Source organism: Chlorocebus sabaeus, chromosome 11, assembly GCF_047675955.1.
Source record: "Chlorocebus sabaeus isolate Y175 chromosome 11, mChlSab1.0.hap1, whole genome shotgun sequence".
NCBI classification, from domain to species: Eukaryota; Metazoa; Chordata; class Mammalia; order Primates; family Cercopithecidae; genus Chlorocebus; species Chlorocebus sabaeus.
The window spans coordinates 14,369,350-14,391,939 of NC_132914.1; the positions used below are offsets into that span (position 1 = coordinate 14,369,350).

Sequence of the window (22,590 nt, forward strand, 5' to 3'; positions counted from 1 at the left end):
TTAAATAAGAAAGTGGGGGCAGGGGTGTCAATACCAATTCTTATCTATGTCACAGCTTTCCCTGAGATTAGCTACAAGAGAAACACCCTGGCAGAGTGATGTTAGAGCCAAATACACATGGACTCAAATTTTGACTCTGTCACTTGATAATGTATAACTTTGGGGAAGTTACTAGTTTTCCAGAGTCTTGGTGTTCCTATTTGTAAAATGAGAATAATCATACCTGTATGAAGATTATCCAAATAGCATACACAGAACATACAAAATGTACTTAGCGCCCAGCAAATATGTCCCCCTCCCTCACTGGCCAAGCTCTTTTTCCTTCATACTATGGTTGGCAGACTGCAAAATGAGAAATCCATCTGGATGGGTGAGAAATATGAGAATGCATTGTGGGCTCTTTGTTAAGAGAAGAAAGATGTCACTAGCTCCCTTACACCCTCCTCCCACTGGGGGAGCTGATGGAATGTACAGTCGGGCTGCTGAATGTTAGAACTTGCACCCATATTTAGGTACAGCATGTAGTGGAACAATTCTGAATTCACTGTAATGTGCTACCGCAAAATGGAAGCCTTCCAGTATAAAGGAGCACAAAAATAGGTTTTCATGGAAATTTAACTCTGGTTTTCTACCTTAACATAAATGAAATCTGAGTACATTTTTTTTTCTGCAAAAAAAGCTGAAGATAATTTTTTAAAAAGCTATAAATTGAATGGCTACAAATATCTTTCCATTATCATTCCAAGATATTTATCATTTGATCTGAGTTATATGGAAGATATATCACCTGTAATAGTCAAAACAAGTTTAGGAACCCTTCTCCATTTTAAATGTTACTTCCTTGATGAAAATCTAATCACATTGGAAAATAATCTTCAAAATCACCTCATTTCTTTTCTCAACATTATTGTTTGAATGTCTTTATTCTTTTCCTAAATTCACAGAATATACTTCCCCCCTCACGCATTACCATACCCTGTCCTATGAATTTGTTTTCTTTACGTGTTTTGAAGTAAGACTATAAGAATTTTAACATTTTAAGTAAACTTTCAGGAAACTCTCTTTCTGATTTATGTAACTGTCTCTGACACTGATATGCAGTCATTCGTTACTTAAGTGTTTTCTGTAATTATGTAAGTCATGTTGACAGATTCTGGTAGGGTGCTTCCACTTTACTGTTTTGTCATCTGCAAAGTTCTGAAATGTATCAGATAACCATTTACAAATTAAACAGCTGTTAAGGGGCACTTGCTGACTCACTGCTTTCTTTGCCTGTGATGCTGGGTCCACTGTTTTCGCCAGGGTCTCTTAAGTAAATACAGCCTCTCTTCCTCTCTCCCCACGGACTTTTTTTTTTTTTTTTGTCTTAATGATGACCAACTTACGGTCATTGACTTTGTGGAGTTCACGGTCAGATAGAGGAATAGGTGGTCAGGTATAGGCCTATAGATTATTGCAACAGAATGTGGAACATACGTGTTATAATAAAGACTTGAATAGTTGCCATAATAGGGCATGGCATGACTAATTTCCCAGATGAGCTAGGGAAAGCTCCACAAATAAAGGGATCTCTAATCTAGGTTTTGAAGTTTCAGTAGAAGTTCAATGAGTGAAAAAGTGGGGAAAAAAGCCTCGTAGGCAGATGCACAGATAGAGGTAAGGTTGAAAAAGATGAAGAATTGTAGATACCCAGGATATCAGATGCAGGAACCCAAGAATCGGCCAATGAGACTGCAGAGCTGGTGTCACAGTGGAAATTATTTCAAGGGTCTTGAAAGTCTCTCTCTCTCTCTCTCTCTCTCATACACACACACACACACACACACACAGACATGCACACACACACACACAAACTGCCTTCATTCTATAAAACAAACTGATGGGCTCCAACTTTTTAGAACATAATCAACATGGTATGGAGGACAGACATGCATATCCTATCTGCTTTAAGAAGCCTAGATATGATACTTATTTCAAGATCGTGGAAAAGAAAACTATCTTCCTCCGTGTCTCAGTTATGCTCAGTTCAAACAGAAAAGCATTCAGTTATTACTGCATGGCCCATGAGGGTAAGAGAAAGATAAGTGCAGTATACCAAGTAATTTTTGAGACATTGGAAGGAAACATTTTGATACCCATGGAGATCCTCCACTTAACAGCCCAGACCCCTAGGAAGATCTGTGACCTACCTCATCTCTGCCATATTGATGCACAGTGACATGATCTCACCATACAGTGCTATAACCATGCATAGGACATGATACACTACACCCATGCCCTGCCATGTCAATCATGGTGACATGGCCCTGCTATACTCTGTGTGGGTACACAGTCTACTACATCTCTGCCACAGCCGCGTGTGAAGACATGGTCTGCCATACTTCTGACAAGTCTACACATGGGGCATGGCCCATCAAGTTTCTGCAACATCCATGTTTTAGGGTGGTGCCTTAGTGTATTTTGTGTTGCTATAGAGGAATACCTGAGACTAGGTAATTTATAAAGAAAAAAAAAGTTCAGTTGGCTCACAATTCTGATGTCTGGAAAAGTTCAAGTTTAGGCATCTGGTGACATCCTCAGGCTGCTTCCACTCATGGTGGAAGGGGCAGGGGAGCCAGCATGTGCAGAGATCATATGGCAAGAGAGGAAGCAAGCGAGAGGGGAGGTGCCAGGCTCTTTTTAACAATCAGCTTTTGGGGCAATTCTCATGGAAACTAACAAAGCAGGAACTCACTCAGTCCCGCCCCTCCCAAGGAAGGCACTAATCTGTTCATGGGAGATTCACCCCATGACCCAAACACTGCCCATTAGGCCCCACCTTCAACACTGGGCATCAAGTTTCGACATGAGATTTAAAGGGATCAGACATCCAAACAATAGGAGGTGGGTGTGGTCCACCTTACCCTAAGCCACATCCAAGTAATGAGCCCTGAGGTTGTTCTCAGCCCAACTACTGTCCAGGTTCCAGAAATAGTCACCAAAAGGTGATTATGGTAGTGGCTGCAAAGGGGGGTGAAAGGAGGTATGTAACTCAAATTTTAGTTAGGGTCATGATGAAAGATGTTGATGAAGAAACAGTGAGAGAGAGGTTTAAAAACGGATTAATAAATGGATGAATATATAAATAAATGTATCATAAATCTTGAGATGAGAGAAGTAAATAAAAGCTTCCAAATAAAAAAGTCCAAGAAAGAGAAATTTTTTTTTTTAAATAAGGAAGAAAAAGCAAAAAGGAAGACAAATCAGAGAAAGAGATAACACAAAGGGATAAACACAGTGGAATATATATATTCCTTGGGCCATCATGCACCCATCTCCTCAGTGTGGGTACACAGTGGCGGCCCTCTACTAACCCACACTGGCAGCCCTGTGCAGATAGGTCACCCAACCACATCCAACAGGGGGTACCATGCACTCAGAAAAAATATATATAAAATATATATATAATATATATATATTCATTTTCTCAAGATACTGTTTATCTTCTCCACATGCTTTTAAATGTTCTTGATAAGTAGAGATGTAGAAGGAAAAATCAGAATCTGAGCCCCTGAAGAGAATATGTCCTCCTTTTCATTCTTCTCAGACCATTTGCTTAAGTGGGTAGGGTTTTAGGTTGGGCAAATCTAACCCATGTGCAAACTACTATTTGTTCTGAAGACACACCTGTCTGTATCTCATGGCTTCATCCTTGGGGGGTGGGGATGGGAGTGGAAAAATACCACATTTTCTAAATCTTAAGGAAATAGAATAGAAAATTTGTTGTAAGCGCAAGTCTCCAAAATTATTTTGGCCATAAACTTTATGGGACACTCCACGAAAGTGGCTCCCATCCCTAGTTCTGGTTATATAGTTTCAGGAGACAGATCTCCCATGGAAAATGTGATGCTTCAGGCAGACTGGAGGGTCAGATGTATTTAGAATGGATTTTGTACATCCTCATCCAGCAGTGATGGAAAACAGCAGACACTTTCCCTTCTCTCTCAACTGCATAGGCCCACAGGAGGGGGCAGCCCATTCATCAACACCACTCAGGGGCAATCATCCAAATCATCCAGTTAAACAGCAGTTACTTCTCTTTAAGACACAATGTGAACAACCCTCCTGCTCAGCCCCAGGATCACATGAGTGTGCCGTGGAACAAAGGGAGAGCCCATAGCCAAACATCACTGGGAAGAAAAGGAGGCCATCACGCGCCCATCTCCTCAGTGTGGGTACACAGCGGCGGCTGTCTAATAACACCCCACACTGGCAGCCCCTCTGCAGATAGGCCACCCAACCACATCCAACAGGAGGTACCATGCACTCAGAAAGCTGCTAACATACCAACCCCCTTATTTGCAGCCTAGGGTGTACTAGTGATAACTTTTCACGAATCAGGAGGCCAACATGAAGTCATGTTATTTCAGCAGGGAAACTGACTTCTACTCCCATGTTCCAATACAAGGAAACATAAGAAAGAACAGTCAATTCCAAAAATTGAGAAGACAAGCAGGTGCATGAGAATTTTGAGTATGGCTGAGAACAGGATTGAAGGAAAGATGAGAGATTTCAAATGAGTCTCTTACCTTTTTGTCGCTCAGGCCAGAAACCTGGTCCACATATTCCTCTTGGATCATGAAGGCAGCTAAGTTGGCAGTGTAGCTGGCCAGGAAGATGACAGCAAAGAAGGCCCACACTGACACCATGATCTTGGAGGTGGTCCCCTTTGGGTTCTGCACAGGTACGGAGTTGTTAAACACCAGACCCCAGAGCAACCAAATAGCTTTGCCGATGGTGAAAGAGGGGCCACCAGGCTCTGGCACGACAAAAAGACAAGGACGAAAGTTAAGCCATCATGACTGGTTCTATTTAAACCTACAAATACACAGGGTGAGTCCCTGCTCAGAGCAGGAAACGCTTCCACTAAAACCGAGCCCTTTTATAGACAGTTTTTAAATTTGAGAGTGTGTATCTCTTTTCCAGGGACTCTCAGGAGGGCTGCAGAGGGTTCCTTAGAAGAAAAACCAAAAGCCTGGGGTGTGTGGGGGATGGTCTTTTTTGAACTAACAGTCATGACTCCCCTTTGGAGGAGCCATCAACCTGCCCCATATACAAGACCCTGTCAAGATCACATCAAAACTGAATAACACAGGCTGCCTATGTCACTATGGTCACACTTGAATCATTACTGTCAGTTTTTCCTAAATTTTATATTTGTATCTACCAATAATGCATTTTAACTTCCAAAAACATCAGCAAGAATTGTGTAAGATTGTTTTCTACCATTCACAAACCCTCTTCAAGTCTGTTTACACTGATGCTAGATGGCTTGGAATGCACTTTTTCCTGATTTTTCTTTAGCTTCTAGCACTTAGAACTCAATATTTCAAAGACAAACCTGACCCCACTCCAAGGCCAACACTTCCCAGCTGGTTTCCTGCCGTAGAAGCTTGTGTGTAAAAGAATATCAGGAAGGCCAAAGGGGAAGTCATAGAATTCTGGCCTGGCTACATGCATCTAAGGGCAGAAAGGAAGCTGCTTTTGACTTTGATTTCCCCCGCTCCCCCAACCTTTGCACACACAGTGCTTGGGCTTCTGCCCATATATATTGTGACCTCACCGCAATCTCTATGCTGGTGGTAAAATCTTGCCTGTTGTCTGAATCTCCATGTAGCCCCTGCACTGCAGAAACGAACATCTGCCTGCACAGTTTTACAATATATTTGCACAGGTCTTATGATGTAATCTGTGATCCTGATAGCATCTGCTCAGCCAAATAAATCATCAGGGACAACTCATGTTGAACCTGATATCTAACTGTGCACACACATCTGTGTGTGTGGACCTTATTTCATGCAACAGATGTGTAACTAAAAAGTTGTTTATAAATTAAAGTTTTGTAAATTGTAAAATGCTCTAAGGAGACTTGATATTTAAAGTGGTCCCATGTCGAATTCCTCTGTGAAGACAAACAGCCTTCGGTAAAATAAGTAATTGTAAGCCCTCACTCTGGGCTTTCTTTGCAAGTCTGGATTTTTGGTTCCTGCTATTTTTTCAGGGGAGAGAGGCAATGCACACTGACTTTAGTTCTTGACATTGCCGACCTAAGTATATACTCATGTGATTCCCAGATGTTCCACTTCTTACTGATGCCACACAGGCTGGGATCTAGGTCATGGCTTCTGGATGAAGCACAGGTGGAAGGCCCCTGACTGTACCATGCAGTGGAGACACCCCAACTCCCATCTCAGAATACACAAACCAAATTAAAAGGTAGGTCTACACTTGGAAATACTTCAGTAAATTGGTGTTTCACAGCTTGTACTGTGGATCCAACAGAAGCATGAGGAAGATTTTATAAAATACTGCTGCCTGAAACCCTATCCTCAGAGATTCTTATTAAATTGGTGTAGGGTGGGGCTGGTTATTTTAACATGCAACCAAGATATAGAGAAACACTATATTGAAACATACAGTGGTCTAAGCTCCACCCTAGACTTGGTGAATCAGAAAATGAGGTCCAAGCACCCGTGTCTTTTAGATACCCCCATAGATCATTCTTATGTGTAGCCAGGATTAAGAATCTTTCCTCTTGGAGGTATAATTCTAGGATAGAGCTCACATTCTGGAATGGAGAAGGCTCAGAGAAGGCAGAATATTTCTTAATCCTGGGGTTCTCAGGAAGTTTTAGAGGAGTTATTTACAAGGATCCCATGCCCCTCTTTAGAAATCATGTGAACTTTTAAAAACTGTCATAAATGCCTCAAACACATGGGCAGCCCTCACATCTCTGGGTCCACCTACCCAGGAAATTGGACCATACCCAATAACAGCTATGAGTGAGAATTGATCTTTCTCATTCATTTTATTTCCAACACCCAACTTTTATACTCTCTGGCAAGGGGGTTAAGCCAGGAGCATATGCTTTGGAGATCTGGTACTTCAGTTGTGATCCTTTGGCACTGGGGAACTCTACTATCCACAACCACCTGCAAATACCCTGGGGCATTCCATTTCTTCTTGTTCTTAACATGTGTGTACAATCTGCCTTGTTAGCGACATCTGTTCCAACAGACTGCCCACAGCCTAAGGTTATCAAAATAGTTTCCTATGACATGTTTATGCTATACCCATATCTACCAACAGTTTTTCCTCTCCTTAACTTGGGAGTGCAACTAGGCTTGGGGCCAGGCATAAAGCCGACCTACAGATTCAAACTAACATCTTAACTGGGGTATTTCTAAAGAGACACCAAGATGGTGACCTAGAAATGTTCACCTGAGGGTTCCTTTTCAGAAATGGATATGCTAGGGAAAATGCAGATAACAAATGAGGAGTCCAGAGATTTGAAAATAGGAGAAAAAAATTGGGGAAATGCAGCAGTTCCAGCCGGCCTTACCTCTGCCATCAGCGAGGCACCTGTTATAACCCACAGGGCTGAAGTACTCAAAGACAAAGACAGCCACGGCTGAGACGATTAGCAGCATCACAAACATCATCACCCATACGTCAGCGCTGAATGGCTCTGGGGAAGGGAAAAAAGCAGTGCTCAGGGTTAAAACAGACAGCAAAAGACTTCGAATTAATTCACATATTCATTTCATATTTTAGGGGGTGGGGAACAAACCACAGTGTGTTGTCTGCCTTCAGGAAGCCAGGGCCTAGGTTAGATTGTACCTGAACCATTTCCTTAAAGGGCAAGGACTGTCTTCCTTGAAATACATGAGAAGGACAGCTTCATGCCTGTGAGCCTTTTAGGTTGTAGAGGCAGTTTCTGCCAATATTGGACCAATATCTGGGTATTTCAGTAAATGGTACAATTGGAAGAAGTACTAGCTATGAGGTGAGTATTGGACTGACTCAATTTGTGTTCTCATCTATATGGCCGCACCATGTAATAGAGGCCTGGAAATGCCTTCCCCAATGCTTCTGAGCCTTGCAGATACAGTCATTCTCAACAGACCTACCTACTATTTTAGAGTTGAATTTGTTCAGGAATAATTATGTACAATACATAACCAGCCCCCCTTTCCTCCTTGTATCACTTCTCTTAAACTTCCTGGCCTAGATTCACTTTTTCCACCTACTTTTATGTATTGTATGTTATCAGACATCATTAGGGTATGAGAATACAAGTCAATGTTAAAGAATCCTTCTGGCCAGGCGCAGTGGCTCACGCCTGTAATCCCAGCACTTTGGGAGGCCAAGATGGGCGGATCACGAGGTCAGGAGATCGAGACCATCCTGACTAACACGGTGAAACCCTGTCTCTACTAAAAATACAAAAATTAGCTGGGCGCGGTGCCGGGCGCCTGTAGTCCCAGCCACACGGGAGGCTGAGGCAGGAGAATGGCGTGAACCCGGGAGGTGGAGCTTGCAGTGAGTGGAGATCGTGCCACCGCACTCCAGCCTGGGCGACAGAGTGAGACTCTATCTCAGAAAAAAAAAAAAAAAAAAAGAATCCTTCCATGCTAAATATTATTATCTGCAACGGTGGAAATTTAACAAGTGACAAGGGAACATGCCTAAGCTGTAATTCACAAACCAACTACAATCTATCCCCCGTCACCAAGTGATAGGTTTGATGGGACAAGACTGGGCAAGGTACAAGAATGTTTCACACATGCTTTCTTTAATATCTTTAATCATGTGCACTGAATCCTTTCCAGTTGAGCTAAATATCTCTCTGGCTTGGAGGTGTCCCGAAACTAGATACGATATTCCAGAAGCCATCTCTGTGAAGGCCTATAAAAAGGGACAATCACTATTCTGTCCCATGATACAATGCTCCCTCAATTGTGTCTCAAAATAGTTCTGGCCTTTTTAGCTGTCACAGCACATTGTAAACTCATAACTAAGTGAATTAACATGCTGTTTTCTCCATCTTCCAAATCATTAATAAAGATGAAGTTTAAAAAGGGGAAAAATTGGCTGAAAATTAGAAAATATATTTCTTACTCTGAAACCTACTTTATTATCGAACTCCCAAAGGAATTGTAAAAGCTTGGTCACTTAATCAATTTTAAAAAGATCTTGATAAAGCCCCAGTGCTTAACACACCAACTGTGAAATGCAAAACCTTTTAATGGCAGCTAGAGATGCGAGCGTAATAGGTACAATTCAAAGGCTCTCTCCAGAGGTGCGGAGAAAACCTCTGCACACTTGACTCTAATTGATTGCAATTCTACCCTGATTTCTCTTTTGTCTAAGATTGGGGAATAACTGAGTAAAAGCATCACCTCTATGGTCTTTTCCTCCCATTAGGCCCAGGGAAACTTTCTATACACAAAATACATCGTCTGTTTTGGTCTTTACAATTTAGAAAGTACTTTACTACATACTGTATATATAATCCTTCTAATGGCCCTTTCATTAGGGATTGCCTTATTTATTTGATGGAGGAGTAAACTAGGACTGAGAGGTCAAGGTTCTTTCCAGTTCATACTCAGAAAGTGGCAGGGTCAGGTTACAAACTGAGCCAAAAAGTCTGTGTTTTTTCATTTTATTACATTGTTCTTTGTCCCCCATGCTGGTTCCTGGGTTAGGGGCTGAACCCTGAAAAGGCCTTATTTGTACTAGAACACAGGTTCTGAAGGCTACCATAGCTGGATTTTAATCCTAGAGCTGCCAGTTATCAGCCAAGAGACTGCTGGAAAATGGCTTAATATGTCTAAGATTCCGTTTCCTAAGCTATAAAATGGGTATAATAACATTTTATGAGTTAATCTTACCAAAGGGTGTACAATGATGCCTGGCACATTATATAGTAGGTGCTCAATAAATGTTGGCTTCTCTTATCCCTATAACTAACTGGTCCTCCTCTGAACACAGACGTAAACACACCCTGCCTGACATTTCTATGCCATTCCAGTGATATATTAATGTACCACTGGCTCTGCCAGTTCAGAAGTTAAGGTAGTGCTGTACTGACAAGGTTAGAATTAGAATGTGGTTTTGTTTATATCTCTTAAAGTTCCAATTATCCTTGCACAGGAAAAAAAGCAAATAAAATACGTACAGCAGCTATGAGAATTACTGCATACAGTGTGTACTATCTAATCATATTTCACATAAAATTGGCAAGGCTGGAATTTGCTTCACTGTAAGAAGATTAGCTAAGAAATGTGAGTAATTTATAGAAAAATTCTATGGAGCCTATAACTCCACTTTGCAATGCATTAATTGAATTAATTCCCTATGGTTAGAGCTTAAAGAAATGTTAGTCGCTGTCTACTATAATAGCCCCATTTAAAAAATGTTGATGTCCCTTAGAGAGATGCTGACTCGTCCAGGGGCTTACGGCTTGTTCAGGCCAAACCCAGTCTCCTTTCTGCTAACCCAGTGTTCTGTTTTCAAGGTGACGTTTTGTTTTCCAACCCCTCATTCCATGGCCCCTGAAAAAAATATGGGGTATGAGCTCACAAAAGACCTCATCTAACTGAAATCTTGGCCTCATCTCACCCAGTCTTATATCATATCTGAGATTTTTGACATTTAAGTGATGCTGGAGAGAATGGTATGGGGAGGGGTGCGCTGGGGTGGGAGGAAGAATCAGATCAGCTCTATCTGGCAAAGCCTCAGAAAATTTGCGTGGAAACAAAAAAACCTTTTTTGGTAGCACTGAGCACAATTCTTGCAGATAATTAAAAATAAATAGATATTTCAATGATATCCAGAATTAGAAATTATTACGGCAGGAAGCAGCCTCAGAGATCAGCCTGTTTGAAATGACTTCTCCTGTGGATGAGGAAACCAAGTCCCCAGATAGAGCAAATTTGCTCAAGGTTACATGCTGACTAAATGGCAGGAATGGGACTACAGTAGGCCCTCTGAGGACCAGTCCGGTACGGCTTTCTTAGACGGCATTATGCTTTCCTGTTTTTCTGGGTGTTCATCAGTTTTCATGTTTGAGAGTAATTAATTCTGAAGTCCCCTAAGTGAAGTCCCTGACTGAGTTGAGCTCCTAGCAAACCACCTCCTAGCTGGAAGAGCCTGGCCATGTGCTCCTTCTTTGTTCCCTATTTCACTTCCCCATCCATATATCCATTTCCTTCCACCAGCAAACCCATCATTTACCTAAGAAGGCAGAAGGTGAGACAGTCCCATTGCTGCGTGACACCATGACACTGATGCCTGTCTCTATGAAGGGCACAGAGAAGTCGACCACCTCCGATCGTTCCTCATTGATGGTGAGTGAGCCCACAGCCATGTAGGCCCTCTTCATGACCACCTAAGAGAAAGGCGCAATCCTCCAATTAAAACATTCAGAGGGCAAGGGACCACCACGAGGAAAATACAGCCTAGCTGTGGTTTTCTTTATATAGTGGGAACAATACATCTTATTTGCCATTTTGTATTTTCTGAAATGCATAAAGTGAGCATGTTTAAAACATATATTTAAAAGAAGGAAAATAAATGAAAATGGAAACAGCCCTTGTGGACACTCACCTCTCCAATCATACCATTCCAGGTTCCATTGATTTTCTTCCCATGCTTGCCATTGGTAACCAGGTAAAGGTCATAGGTGAACTTCACAGATTTAGAAATTTTCTTAAGGATGTCGATACAGAACCCCTTGCAGCATTTTTTGATGTAACCCGGCTCCTCATCTGTTTTATTCCTAGCCAATTAAAGAAACAAAAACAAACGAACAAAAAGGCTTTGTACAAAAAGGCAACATTTATTACCCTTTGCCATTAAAAAACCTCCAATCCCAAAGCAGACCCCCTTCACAGCTCAGCACAATTTATACTAGACTCGAGTGAAGAAATAAAACAGACAGCAGACCTGCACTATTCTCATTATCTCATTGCATGGAGATATGTTTCCTCTTCATTTTAATTCTCCTTTGAAGTACAAAATACATAAGAAAAGGGTGCATATTTGAAGGCCTCAGTTCAATGAATTTTCACAGACTGAACTCCTCTTTTTAATCAGCACCCAGATCCAGATACAGAAAAGTTACCAGCACCCAAGAGGCCTCTTCTTTCCCACTCTAGGCACTTCACACCAAGGAGAACCATTATCCTGACTTTTAAAAGCATAGATTAGTTTTATATTTTTCAAAAAATAGTTCTAAATCTCAAGATTTTGGGGCATGTTGGCCCAAGAAAACATATTTGAAAACCAGAAGTAAACTTAAATCTCCATAAACTTGAGGTCCTGATCATTGAGGCCAAGCAAGACCAGAGAAAGTTTAGCATAGGAAGTTAGCCATCATTTTCCCAGGTCACCATCTGGACAGAATGGGACATCAGACCAGAGGGCTGCCAGTAATCCCACAGATAAAAAACAACTAGAAATCAGACACAGTGCCCAGTTCTCATGCCTCAGGTCTCAGGCCAGCCAAGTGCTAACAGGTGCATCAAAGCTGACTCTTCCATGCCACCCAAAGTCATTGAGAGGATGCCATACTCAGTGATTATGCGTTTTTGGCAGGGGACTGTGTTCCTCATGCAGGTTCCACTCAGAGGGTCCACACTTTCCACAATGACAAATGGTGCCTCCTCCAGGGTCACAATGCTCAGATGGTCATCTTCCTGCTCTTCAGTCTCTGGACACATTCGGGGCCACACATAGTACTTCATCTGCAGGGACTTGTCTTTCCACTTCCCCACCTGCACAAGGATGAACACGAGAATCAGAAACCTCTGGCCACAACATAACAGCCTGTCCCTGTATTGTCTGAATAATCCCAGGAAGCAGTTGAACAAAAGCCAACAAGTGCCAACATTGTACAAACTAGAGAGAGGAATGCTTTTTCTTCTCTCTAGTCATATGCCCCAAATGAGACTACTGTGTCCAAATGTAAGAAAGGCAATACATTCATTTATCACTCACTTACCAAACATTAAATGAGAACCTACTGTGTGCTGGCACCCTGCCAAGACCCATGGCTCAAAGAAGCATCATTCTATCCTTCATGAAGCTCATAGTGAGTAGAGTCAGATATGTAAACAAATATCTTGCAGCACTGTGTAGTAAGTGCTGTGAGGATGCTGGAGTTGCCTGCATTATGTGTGGCTACCAGTTTTTTCTACTTAACTGTAACAAGGAGCATGATGGGGAGAGCAGCAGATAGCTGTGGAAAGGTCAACAGAACAATGGGAGCAAATGAGCCAAAAGGATGTGCTTTGACTGTAGAAGAGATCCAGTGGGGAGAGCTAGGTGGATCTGAATTGGAATAAAATTACAAATTGGGATTAAAGAATACTAACACTGTTTGGGAAGGGAGCACAGTTAGGCTGGGGACGAACATGGGTCAATGCAGATGTGCACCTCCTGGGCTGGGTGGAAGCCCTGGGATGAATCAGATATGTCTCTCTGTGAGACACCACCTATGGCCACACAGGCTGAGTGCCCCAACACCAGGGAGCACCATCCACATGGACTCCAGTGTGAAAGGCCAGTGCCCCTGAATCATGAACATGGCGGCCTGCTGGCAACCATCCTGAGAAATGTATGGGTTCCATTATTTTTCAGAAGAGCCACTCATTCCTATTTATAAGGGAATCGACATGGCTTTGTTGGGGGGCTCTTGATCTCTCTGTCTCATTGAGTTTAATGGAGAAAGAGGGAATACTTGCTTATTTTCTATAACTGAGCATCTTCAATTATCATAAGGAATTATGGATTGCAAGCACCTACATTTTCTCAATCTATGATTTCCTCCATGCAGCAATGTAAATTAGTAGAACAGGTGAGGCACCAGGAACTACAGCACTACTTAATTTATTAACTACAGAAATCAATAAGAAGCAACAAGTTGGTAGCACTTTGTAAATGTTCAAGCAAATCGGCTTGGATTTCCAAATTAATGCAAAACCCAGACTCCCTCCTTGGTTTCTTTGTCCAGTAGCCTGCACAGCCCCTGCCCTTGTGTTACTGCATCATTATAATGCAAGCAGTGGCTTGGTGGCTTGGGCAATCTTATTTGGTACCTACACAGTCCCTGTTTGACTGATGCTGGTTGGTTTTCTTTCAAGGGTATAAATGATGTTTTGCTTCTTCAGAATCATGCACCGAACCAAACATTTGCTTTCCTTCATGTATATAGACTTCTCTGAACTGTTGATCCTGATTTTAGTACAAGATGTTTTTTTCTCATATTACTAAGACTACTTATTTCTAAAACAGAAATTTCCAAATGGCTCTGCAGCCAGTGGAGATACTAATGTCCTCTGCCAGTTGGGGCAGGTAGGAATTGGGAGAGGAGAGACTTAGTCCTGGGGGCCCCCAACATTGGTACCCCATCCCCAAACAGGCCTATTTACCCCAGTGGCCAAATTGGTTTTATATTCTGCACCTTCAATAATGTGTAAAAGGTTGAGAAGCCCTAAAGTACCTATTTATTATTTATTTATTTATTTATTTATTTCCTATCATCTTCCCTCAATAGTCCCTTTTGACTTTTTTTCTCTTAAATCCAAATTTATTCTCTTCTATCTTTATTGCTACTAGCCTAGCCTAATATAGCCCAGTGGCCCATTCTGAGATTATTGCAGGAAATTTCAAATCTCACTAAAGGTCCCCCCAGAGTCCATTGTGGACACTGCTGCCAGAAAACACAATTTTATAATAATATAAAAAACACAATTCATATAATCCTGAATCAAAAATTTCAACAATCTCTCACTGTCCTCAGAATTGTGCCCAAATTTCTCACCTAGAGAGTCAAAGTCTGTGGGTTGAGTCTAGCCTACCTTGATACAGTTAACTTCACTATTTTACATCATGAATCCTTAGTTCAACTTGGAAAAGGAAGTTGTTGGTATTAAAAGCTAACATGGATTAATCAGGAACACTTTGCAACAAACTAGCTCCATTTTCTTTTCTAATAGACTTACTTTATCTGTGGGAAAAAATGCTACAGACATAACATTTTGGCAGAGTTTCTCAGATATTATTGCGAACAATATGGATATTGCACACTTTAATAGATTTGAAAGCAGTTTAAAATCTGTACCCAAAAAGGAAAAAAATAGATTGTTTAATGAATGACTGCCAACGTAGAAAAAGTCACTAGTGTCATGTCAGGGGACTCTGTTCTTAGAAGTGGCCTGGATAGTATTTTGGAAAACAAAATAGAAGTCATGGTTACAAAATTGCAGACAGCAGAAAACTAGATAGGAGGGAAGATAAACTGCATTGCAGAATCAAGTTTCGAGGAGATATGAATTAGTTGGAATGATGGACTGAACCAAATTGAATGAAATGTAACAGTATTTGTACTCAAAATCTAGCATTTTGATGTTTTAAAAAGCAATTGCACAGCATCGAAAATGAGATATTTCAATCAGCAGTCTACAAAAGCTATTGCAATAACAATGGTATATTTATAGACATACATCATCTAGCATATGGGGTGAAGGGAAGGTACAAATGATCCTACCCTGCTCTGTGTTCATCATACCACAGCTGGAAACCTGGGTTCTGATCCTATAATTCTATAATCTACTGATTTTTATTAAATATATCATTCTTATTTCTCCAACAATAGTTTGTTCATGCAGTTCCCTTTATGACACCCTTTCCCAACTTCCTACCGAGTTAGCTGGGTCATATCCTTACTTCAAGTCCATTCATTTCAACCACCACCAACTGCACACTGATTCTGTGCCAGGCACTGGGCTGTGTGCTAGAGGTAACAATACCAGGTCGCATTTATTGAGGGCATAGATGTGCTAGGCACTGACTATATCTAGTAATCTCACTATATCACAGTGAGCCTGTGAGATTGGGACTCACATTTAATGTTTCATTTTACAGATGGCTACAGAGGGGTTTGATGACTTGCCCAGGGTCCCATGGTAAGTGACTTGAAGCTAAGCAGTCTGACTCCAGAACTTGGGCTCCTACCCACCACACTGTACTGCTTCTCTGACAAGGAAGGAGTAAGACATGTTCCTTTGCCTCCAAGGACAGTCTAGAGAGAAAAGACACTCTCTATCAACAATAATAGGCTTTGATAATTAATATCCACTATCCATGGACAAGTTAGGCTTTGGTAATTACTCTAATAAAAGATATAAATACTCTGTCATTCAGAGTAGAAGTGACGATTTCCAAAAGAATCACAAGAAATCTCACAGATCCTCATTTTGAGCTGGGGCTTGAAATGTAAATGATAGCTGAGGAGGTAAGATTATTTATCTGCCAAAGCAAGAGCAAAAGTGAAGGAGCAGAGTGGTGCAGAGGCTAAATGAAAATGGATTATTCTTCACAACTGTAAGGTCTGAGGCATGGGGAGCAATGGTCTAGCACAGTTCTCCTCCTTAAGGGCCTACTCACTGTAGCCGGATGATCTCTGCCACTCTCAAAAGCTGACTGGATTGTGCTCATCTCTTCCCAACTCCTGGTTCAAGGGTGTCAGGCTGATAGCTTGAAACTGGCATGGGCACCATGAAGGTGGCAAACACTATCAATCAGGCTCCCTCTGTCCAGCCCCAGCCCCTGTTGTTAAACATCCACCAGCTCACCACTGCCCGGAACCCAGTTATTCATCATTTCATGCTATCTACTACCTTCTTTAATGATTTTTTAAATGTTCCAGGTGACTTGTCTTCTAAATGAATTCTAAACATGTCTCTGAGTATTTCTGAGACTATAAACACATTTCTAAAACACTGTGAACCTCAGTTTCTGCATCTGTAAAAATAAGTGTGTGGAATTCTGAGGTGCCTTCCACATAATTTCATGATCATAATTTCTTTATGACAGGGGCTCTCTACATCCTACAGATTAAAGCCCAATGACGAGGTGCTTTTAGAGGTTACTTTTTGAAGGGATAGCAGTATCCAATTTGTTTCTACAAAATATGAACTTGTCTTAAAGTCGTGATTTCTTTTTTCTTGTTTCTTCAAGGAAACAAGAAAAGAAATGAGAAGGAAAGTTAAATTCCTTGAGTACTGAAAGGTGAAACTTTTTTGAAAAAGAAAATCTACAAATATCAGATTTCCAATTCCAACCAACAGGGCTCATGTTAAAGAACATGTGTAGATAGTCACTGCCAATTCTTTATGGAGCAAGGCAGGTTAGAAATGAGTAAACAACTAAAATTAATGAAAAAGGAAAAAAAAATTATGTAGAAGAACAAGGTGTATTTCAAGCAATCCTTCTCTCAAGGGGGAGAAAGTATGGTGAAAAATATAAATGGAAAAGTTTGAAAGAGCAAAGAAACATAGCAAATAGAGAAAGAGAAGCCGGAGCTACCAAGCAAACATCTTGAAAGGATGTCTGAAGTGGTGTGAGTATACAATCCTGGAAGTGCAGACAGTAGTAGAGCATGAGGCTAACAGGAGATATTTCAGAGACAATGTAGCAAGAAGAACTGAAGGAAGAATTTATGCTTGAGATTAAAATAGGATCAGGAAAATAAAAAAACCTTCAGAAATAATGAAGAAAAATGACTGTAAAGCACTCAGAATTCCTTTGAGGGAAACACTAAACAAACATCATTACCACAAGCACATTTCACAACATCTGTCTACAAAAGATTCAGTTATCTGCCATTCTAATATTTAAAAAGATCTCTTGAGGACCAAAATCATCTTTCTCAAGAGAAAAAAAAATATTTGCCTAGGTTTTTTTTTTTTTTTTTCCCCCAGAAAAACAAGGAATGATGTTTTGGAGTTTCTGGTTTGGTTCTCTTGGTACAGGCTGAATAGCTGGGAATTTCTCCTCGGAAGGAAGTCTACCTTACAAACCTGTGGAGTATCTTCGAGTGGACTTGGCTCATAAGGCTTCCCTTAGGAAAATTCTAGGGAACTAATCTGTAATGCTTTTAGACTTCAAAGTCTTCCTTCTGCTAACAGATTCCTCCATTACTGCCAGTGAAATTGGCACAAATTAGCACTCTGACAAGGCCACACATTAAAAAAGACCACAGAGACCGTGTTCTTCTCTGAAGCCCCCACGTTTGTCCCTCCACCATGAACAGTTGATGTGAGCAGAAGGGCGAATGTGTCATTGAGAAGAAGGGAGAGGGGAACAGGGCAGGGTATTGCGGCTGCTGCAGTCCTTGCACAGATTAGCAAAGGACATCGGTCTCCTCGGGCTGCCTCTCTCATCTGCACAGAAAGTCATTTTTTTAAGATTCTGGAACAAAAGCACTTATTAGAGCCTCTTTAGGCGTCAAAGGTTATTTTTCAAAAATCAAAGCATTTTTGTTTTTTGCTTGAGATGACATCTGGATCTAACGCAAAACACTTGCTGCTTATTTTACGCCTTCATCTGACTTTTAAAATGTGAAACTTAAAGCTACATGCTATTTCCCTGAGCAAGCTAAAGGAACAGACAGAGTCGCTGCAAGGCAGCCCAAATTCTGCATCCCATTCTGTCCTGCAGACTCCGAATAGAGCAGAAATCCGAGGACAGGAGGACACCCTCACTTCCCTACCCCCAAAGCTATACATCTTCACTCTGAGGATTTTTAATGTTTGAGTATATGATAATACTTCATTTTGCTCAATCTTTATTTTTCTCTATTTACCTATCTTTACTTTGTTTTTTGCTACTATAAAAAAATGCCGCAGACTGGGTAATTTATTAATTTTTTAAAAAATGTATCCCTCACACTTCTAGAGGCTAGAAAGTCCAATATAAAGGTGTTGGCATCTGGCAAGGGCCTTCTTGCTGCATCATCCCATACAGAAGGCAGAAGGGCAAGAGAGTATGTGTGTGAGAGAGAGCAGGAGAGGGCCAAGCTCACTTTTATAACAAATCCGCTGTCTGGTTAAGCAACCGACTACTGTGATAATGTCATTCATTCACTCATGAGGGCAGAGCCTCAGGACCTAATTGCCTCTAAAAGGTCCCACCTCTCAACAACGTTGCATAGAGGATTAAGTTTCCAACACATGAACTTTGGGGGACACATTCAAACTAAAGCACCACCTCTCCCCCTGGTTTCTTTGTAACCAAGTGAACATTCTAGCACTGTATGGTCCTGCACTATCTGTATCCATTCAAAATACATCTACATATATACAAATAAGGGGATTTGTGTGACTCTGTATGTATGTATGTGTGTTTCCTAAATCGAATCATAATACACACATTTCTCTACCACTTACTTTTCCCACCTCTGTAGGGAATTTCTTCCAATAGTAGATCTAACTCCTTTTAAGAACTGCATAGTAGCCTATTATAATGAATGTGCCTTGATTTATTCAAGCATACCCCTATGATATTTATGATATTTCCAAAAAATTAACCAAAAGACATAATACAAATCTTGGTATTTCTAAGGCATCAATTCCCAGTAATGAAAAAGTGGAACAAAAAGATATGTATGTTTTTAAATATTCTCAATGGTGCCAGAATACAACAGTTTGCAACAATTGAAATTCCTATAAGCAAAGCACAAGAGTGCATCCTGCTCACACTCTCACCAGCACTAAGTTTTTATCACTACTAAATGCTTGCCAATCTGAAGAATGAAAAACAATATCTTCCTGCTCTAATGTTCATCTCCTTGCCTCACGGTGAGCTCAAGCACCTTTCTATATCTCTTAGCCATTTAGGTTTTCCTCCTTTACCCTCTAGTCACATCTTTTCTCCATTTTCTATTGAGTTGTTTGTCTTATCTGTTCATAGAGAAGAGCTCCTGGTGTACTACGATAGTAACCCTTCATCTGTCAGGTATGCTTAAAACATTTTTCCCACTCTGAGATTTGTCTTCTGACTGGTTGTTTTTCTGTGCACAAAATTTTACTGTTTTTCTTTTGCAGTAAAACATAATATGCCTTTTTAAATGGAGCGTTTGGTTTCCTATCTGACTTGTAAAACAATCTACCCCATTCCCAAAGTGTCCTCCTTTGGTCTTAGTATACTTTTGCATGTAGCTTTTCCTATACTGCACGTGACAGAGATGCCATTTTGCTTGCTGTTGTTGCACATGGCCTTCCTCTGCCCACAGGTCTGTCCCTTTCCATGTTTCAGGAATGTTCTGCATTCTCCTTGGTCCTTCTCAGACCTCTCCATTGCCATGATACTGTCCCTGATCACCCCAGCCCAGAGAAAGAGTTTTGTTATTTGATCACTTGTAATAATTTTGTGGGTCAACCTCTCCCTTTAACTATCATATTAAAATGTTAGCTGTATTTCAAAATTCATGTCTCTGAATTGGTCTTTAAGCCCTTCGAGGGCAGGGACTATATTAGATGCCTCCTTTTGTCCCTTGTAATGGCATGAATAACGACTATGTGCTCAGTAAATTAATGACTGATGTCATTGCACACCCTCCACAAACCCTTCACTAGATCTCCCTCCAGTGTTGTTTTGTCCATGAAAATGATGTAAGATGTAAAGCCTGCTTTATTCTGTCTCTCTTCAGCCTTCCTGATTATAAGGTTACCTTGGACAGACTCAGTTCTATGTGAAACGCTCTAAGTGCAATGGCACAATCTGCTGCAGTGAGTATCTAAGAAGGCCACTGCCATGGCTTTAATGCTTCTTCTCCTAATTATTTGCATATTCACTGACATCTAGGTTTAGAAATTCAGTTTTTGAAAAGTGTGCTTGAAAATAATTTCCATATTTAAATTTGATCCATGACTGCCTTTGGCCGATGACTGCCTCGTCACTTACTAAGCTGGGGACCAAAGGCTCTGGGTACACATGCTGAAGGGAAGTCCATCCGGCCAACACTGCCTGGCACCTGCGTGGCTCCCCGAGGGACACTGAGACATCCATTGCCATCTCAGGCCTCAGATGCTATCCCTGGCTGAGCCCTGTCTCTCCGAGAGTCCAGGCCCCCTGAGCGCTGTGTGTACCCATTGTTGCTGCTGGGCACTGCCCTCTGGGTGACTCCTGTTCTCTGCTTATCCCTCCTTCCATCTTTCCTACTCTGGAGAGTGAAGGAATGGGAAAATGGGGGAGGTAGAGCAGACTTACCTGCCAGGAATAGAAGTTGTTGATTCCCTCAGCACCAGAGAGCAGTTATGGTCATTTCAGATAACACCACGGATGGAGATGTGATCATATTAGAGTAATTAGAGCCATTAGGGACCAGGCCGAGGGCCAGGCACTTCTCGCGGAGGTCTATCAATTCATTGACACTAAAAAAGGTGGATATTATTAATTGCCTACAATATAGACCCAAAAGCCCAAGGCTCGTTGAGGGACCAGAATTTTATCTCTGTTTTGTTTGACTCTAGCAGCTCATATTTTTTTTTACCATGCTATGTTACCAAGAAAATATTGATGACCTCTCTATTCTTTGCAAACTTACTGTGATCTAAGAGAGTAGAAGAGTCTGTTTCAGCTCACCCTAGTCTCCCAAGATCCCTGATGGTTGTGTCTAAAGGGTTCATGACAAGTGACAACTGAAGTTCATAATGGGGGCCACATAGGCAGAATGGTGGCAGGTGGCAGTGGGAGGCAGGGTACTGACAAGCTGTGTGACCTTGGATGAGTTATTTAATCTCTCTGTGCCTGGCTCATTCGTTTTCTGCAAGTATTTGCTATTTTTTCTCCTCTTCCTCATTATAACTATTACTACTACAATTGAAAACATCAGTGCAGCTCCTTAATGTGACTTCCTCCCAGAAACATAATTTTTTTGTGCAAGTGGCTTGCAGTTGTCAAGGGGGAAATAATGAACAAACTCCACTTCCCAAGCTTTTAACTCAATTTTTTCCAAACATCAGGGTAAACTTGATGAGGTTCTTTTGGTTTCATTCACTATTTTAATTCATGTGCAAATAAAAACAAATCACAGGAACAAAAATGCTAGTACTCTTCTGAATTTACCAAAGGTCTTGAATCCAAAGAGTCCCACTGGGCGAGGTGGTGCCTCACCATAAACTCCTCCCTGGGACAAGATGCCATTTTAGAAAAGAACATTAATTCTTTTAGGTCAGAGAATTTTGTAAACAGTTTGCTAAACAGGCCCAAATAGGTGGAAAGATTCAGCAGGATTTCCTGAAGCATCTAATGCCTCTTGGCACAAGTTTGTGGCTCAAAAACTCCAAGCCACAACTCTCCATCCTTGGGAAGCCATAATCCTCAGAGTCCTATTCTTAGACTTAAAGGAGCTCAATTAGTGAGAGCTGAGCTCTACCTTCACCTTTGATATGCCTTCTTCCAATGAAGACCTGTCTCCTGAAACAACAAAACTGGGTCCCAAACCATCTTCTGGAATATGCAGGACACAGTGAGGAACCTGTCAAACAGACCACTCCCTTGGAATCAGCTTCCTCCTGGACATGAGTGCATCATGCTCAAGGCCTTGGCTTATTCCAGAACACAGCTCAGCAGCAATGTTGACCTGCTGACTGATAAATGATGATTGGGTTCTAGGGGTGCTGTTAGAATCTGCTTTTGGGAACTGGGCCATAGGCTGCAATCACTGACACTGCTTGTCATCAGGTTACCTTGTCATTACTCTCTACCTTTATTCTCAAATGACAGTTGTGAGGATAGAGCAAAAGTGTGTAGCGTTGGACGATTCTGAACTGTGACTCTCTGGATTTGAGCACTGACTTGGCAAGGTCTTCATTAGTACTTAGGCAAATATGTATATATGTGTGTATTCACTCATTCATTCACCCTACTTTATTCTAATTTGTCATATTAGTAAGGAACATAGACTTTGAAGTCAGAAAT

General features: G+C 41.3%; 1 protein-coding gene across 2 annotated transcripts in view; it reads right to left on the reverse strand.

Annotated features, from left to right (window-relative positions):
* GRIN2B (glutamate ionotropic receptor NMDA type subunit 2B) overlaps positions 1–22,590 on the reverse strand; it is a 432,541-nt gene that overhangs the window by 54,129 nt on the left and 355,822 nt on the right. For both annotated transcript variants that reach the window (XM_037990318.2, XM_007967728.3), the window contains 5 exons: positions 12,397–12,599; positions 11,431–11,602; positions 11,059–11,212; positions 7,382–7,507; positions 4,569–4,798 (listed from right to left, as the gene is read on the reverse strand). In XM_037990318.2, coding sequence (XP_037846246.1) covers positions 4,569–4,798; positions 7,382–7,507; positions 11,059–11,212; positions 11,431–11,602; positions 12,397–12,599 — 885 coding nt within the window. The remainder of the gene's footprint in view (positions 1–4,568; positions 4,799–7,381; positions 7,508–11,058; positions 11,213–11,430; positions 11,603–12,396; positions 12,600–22,590) is intronic.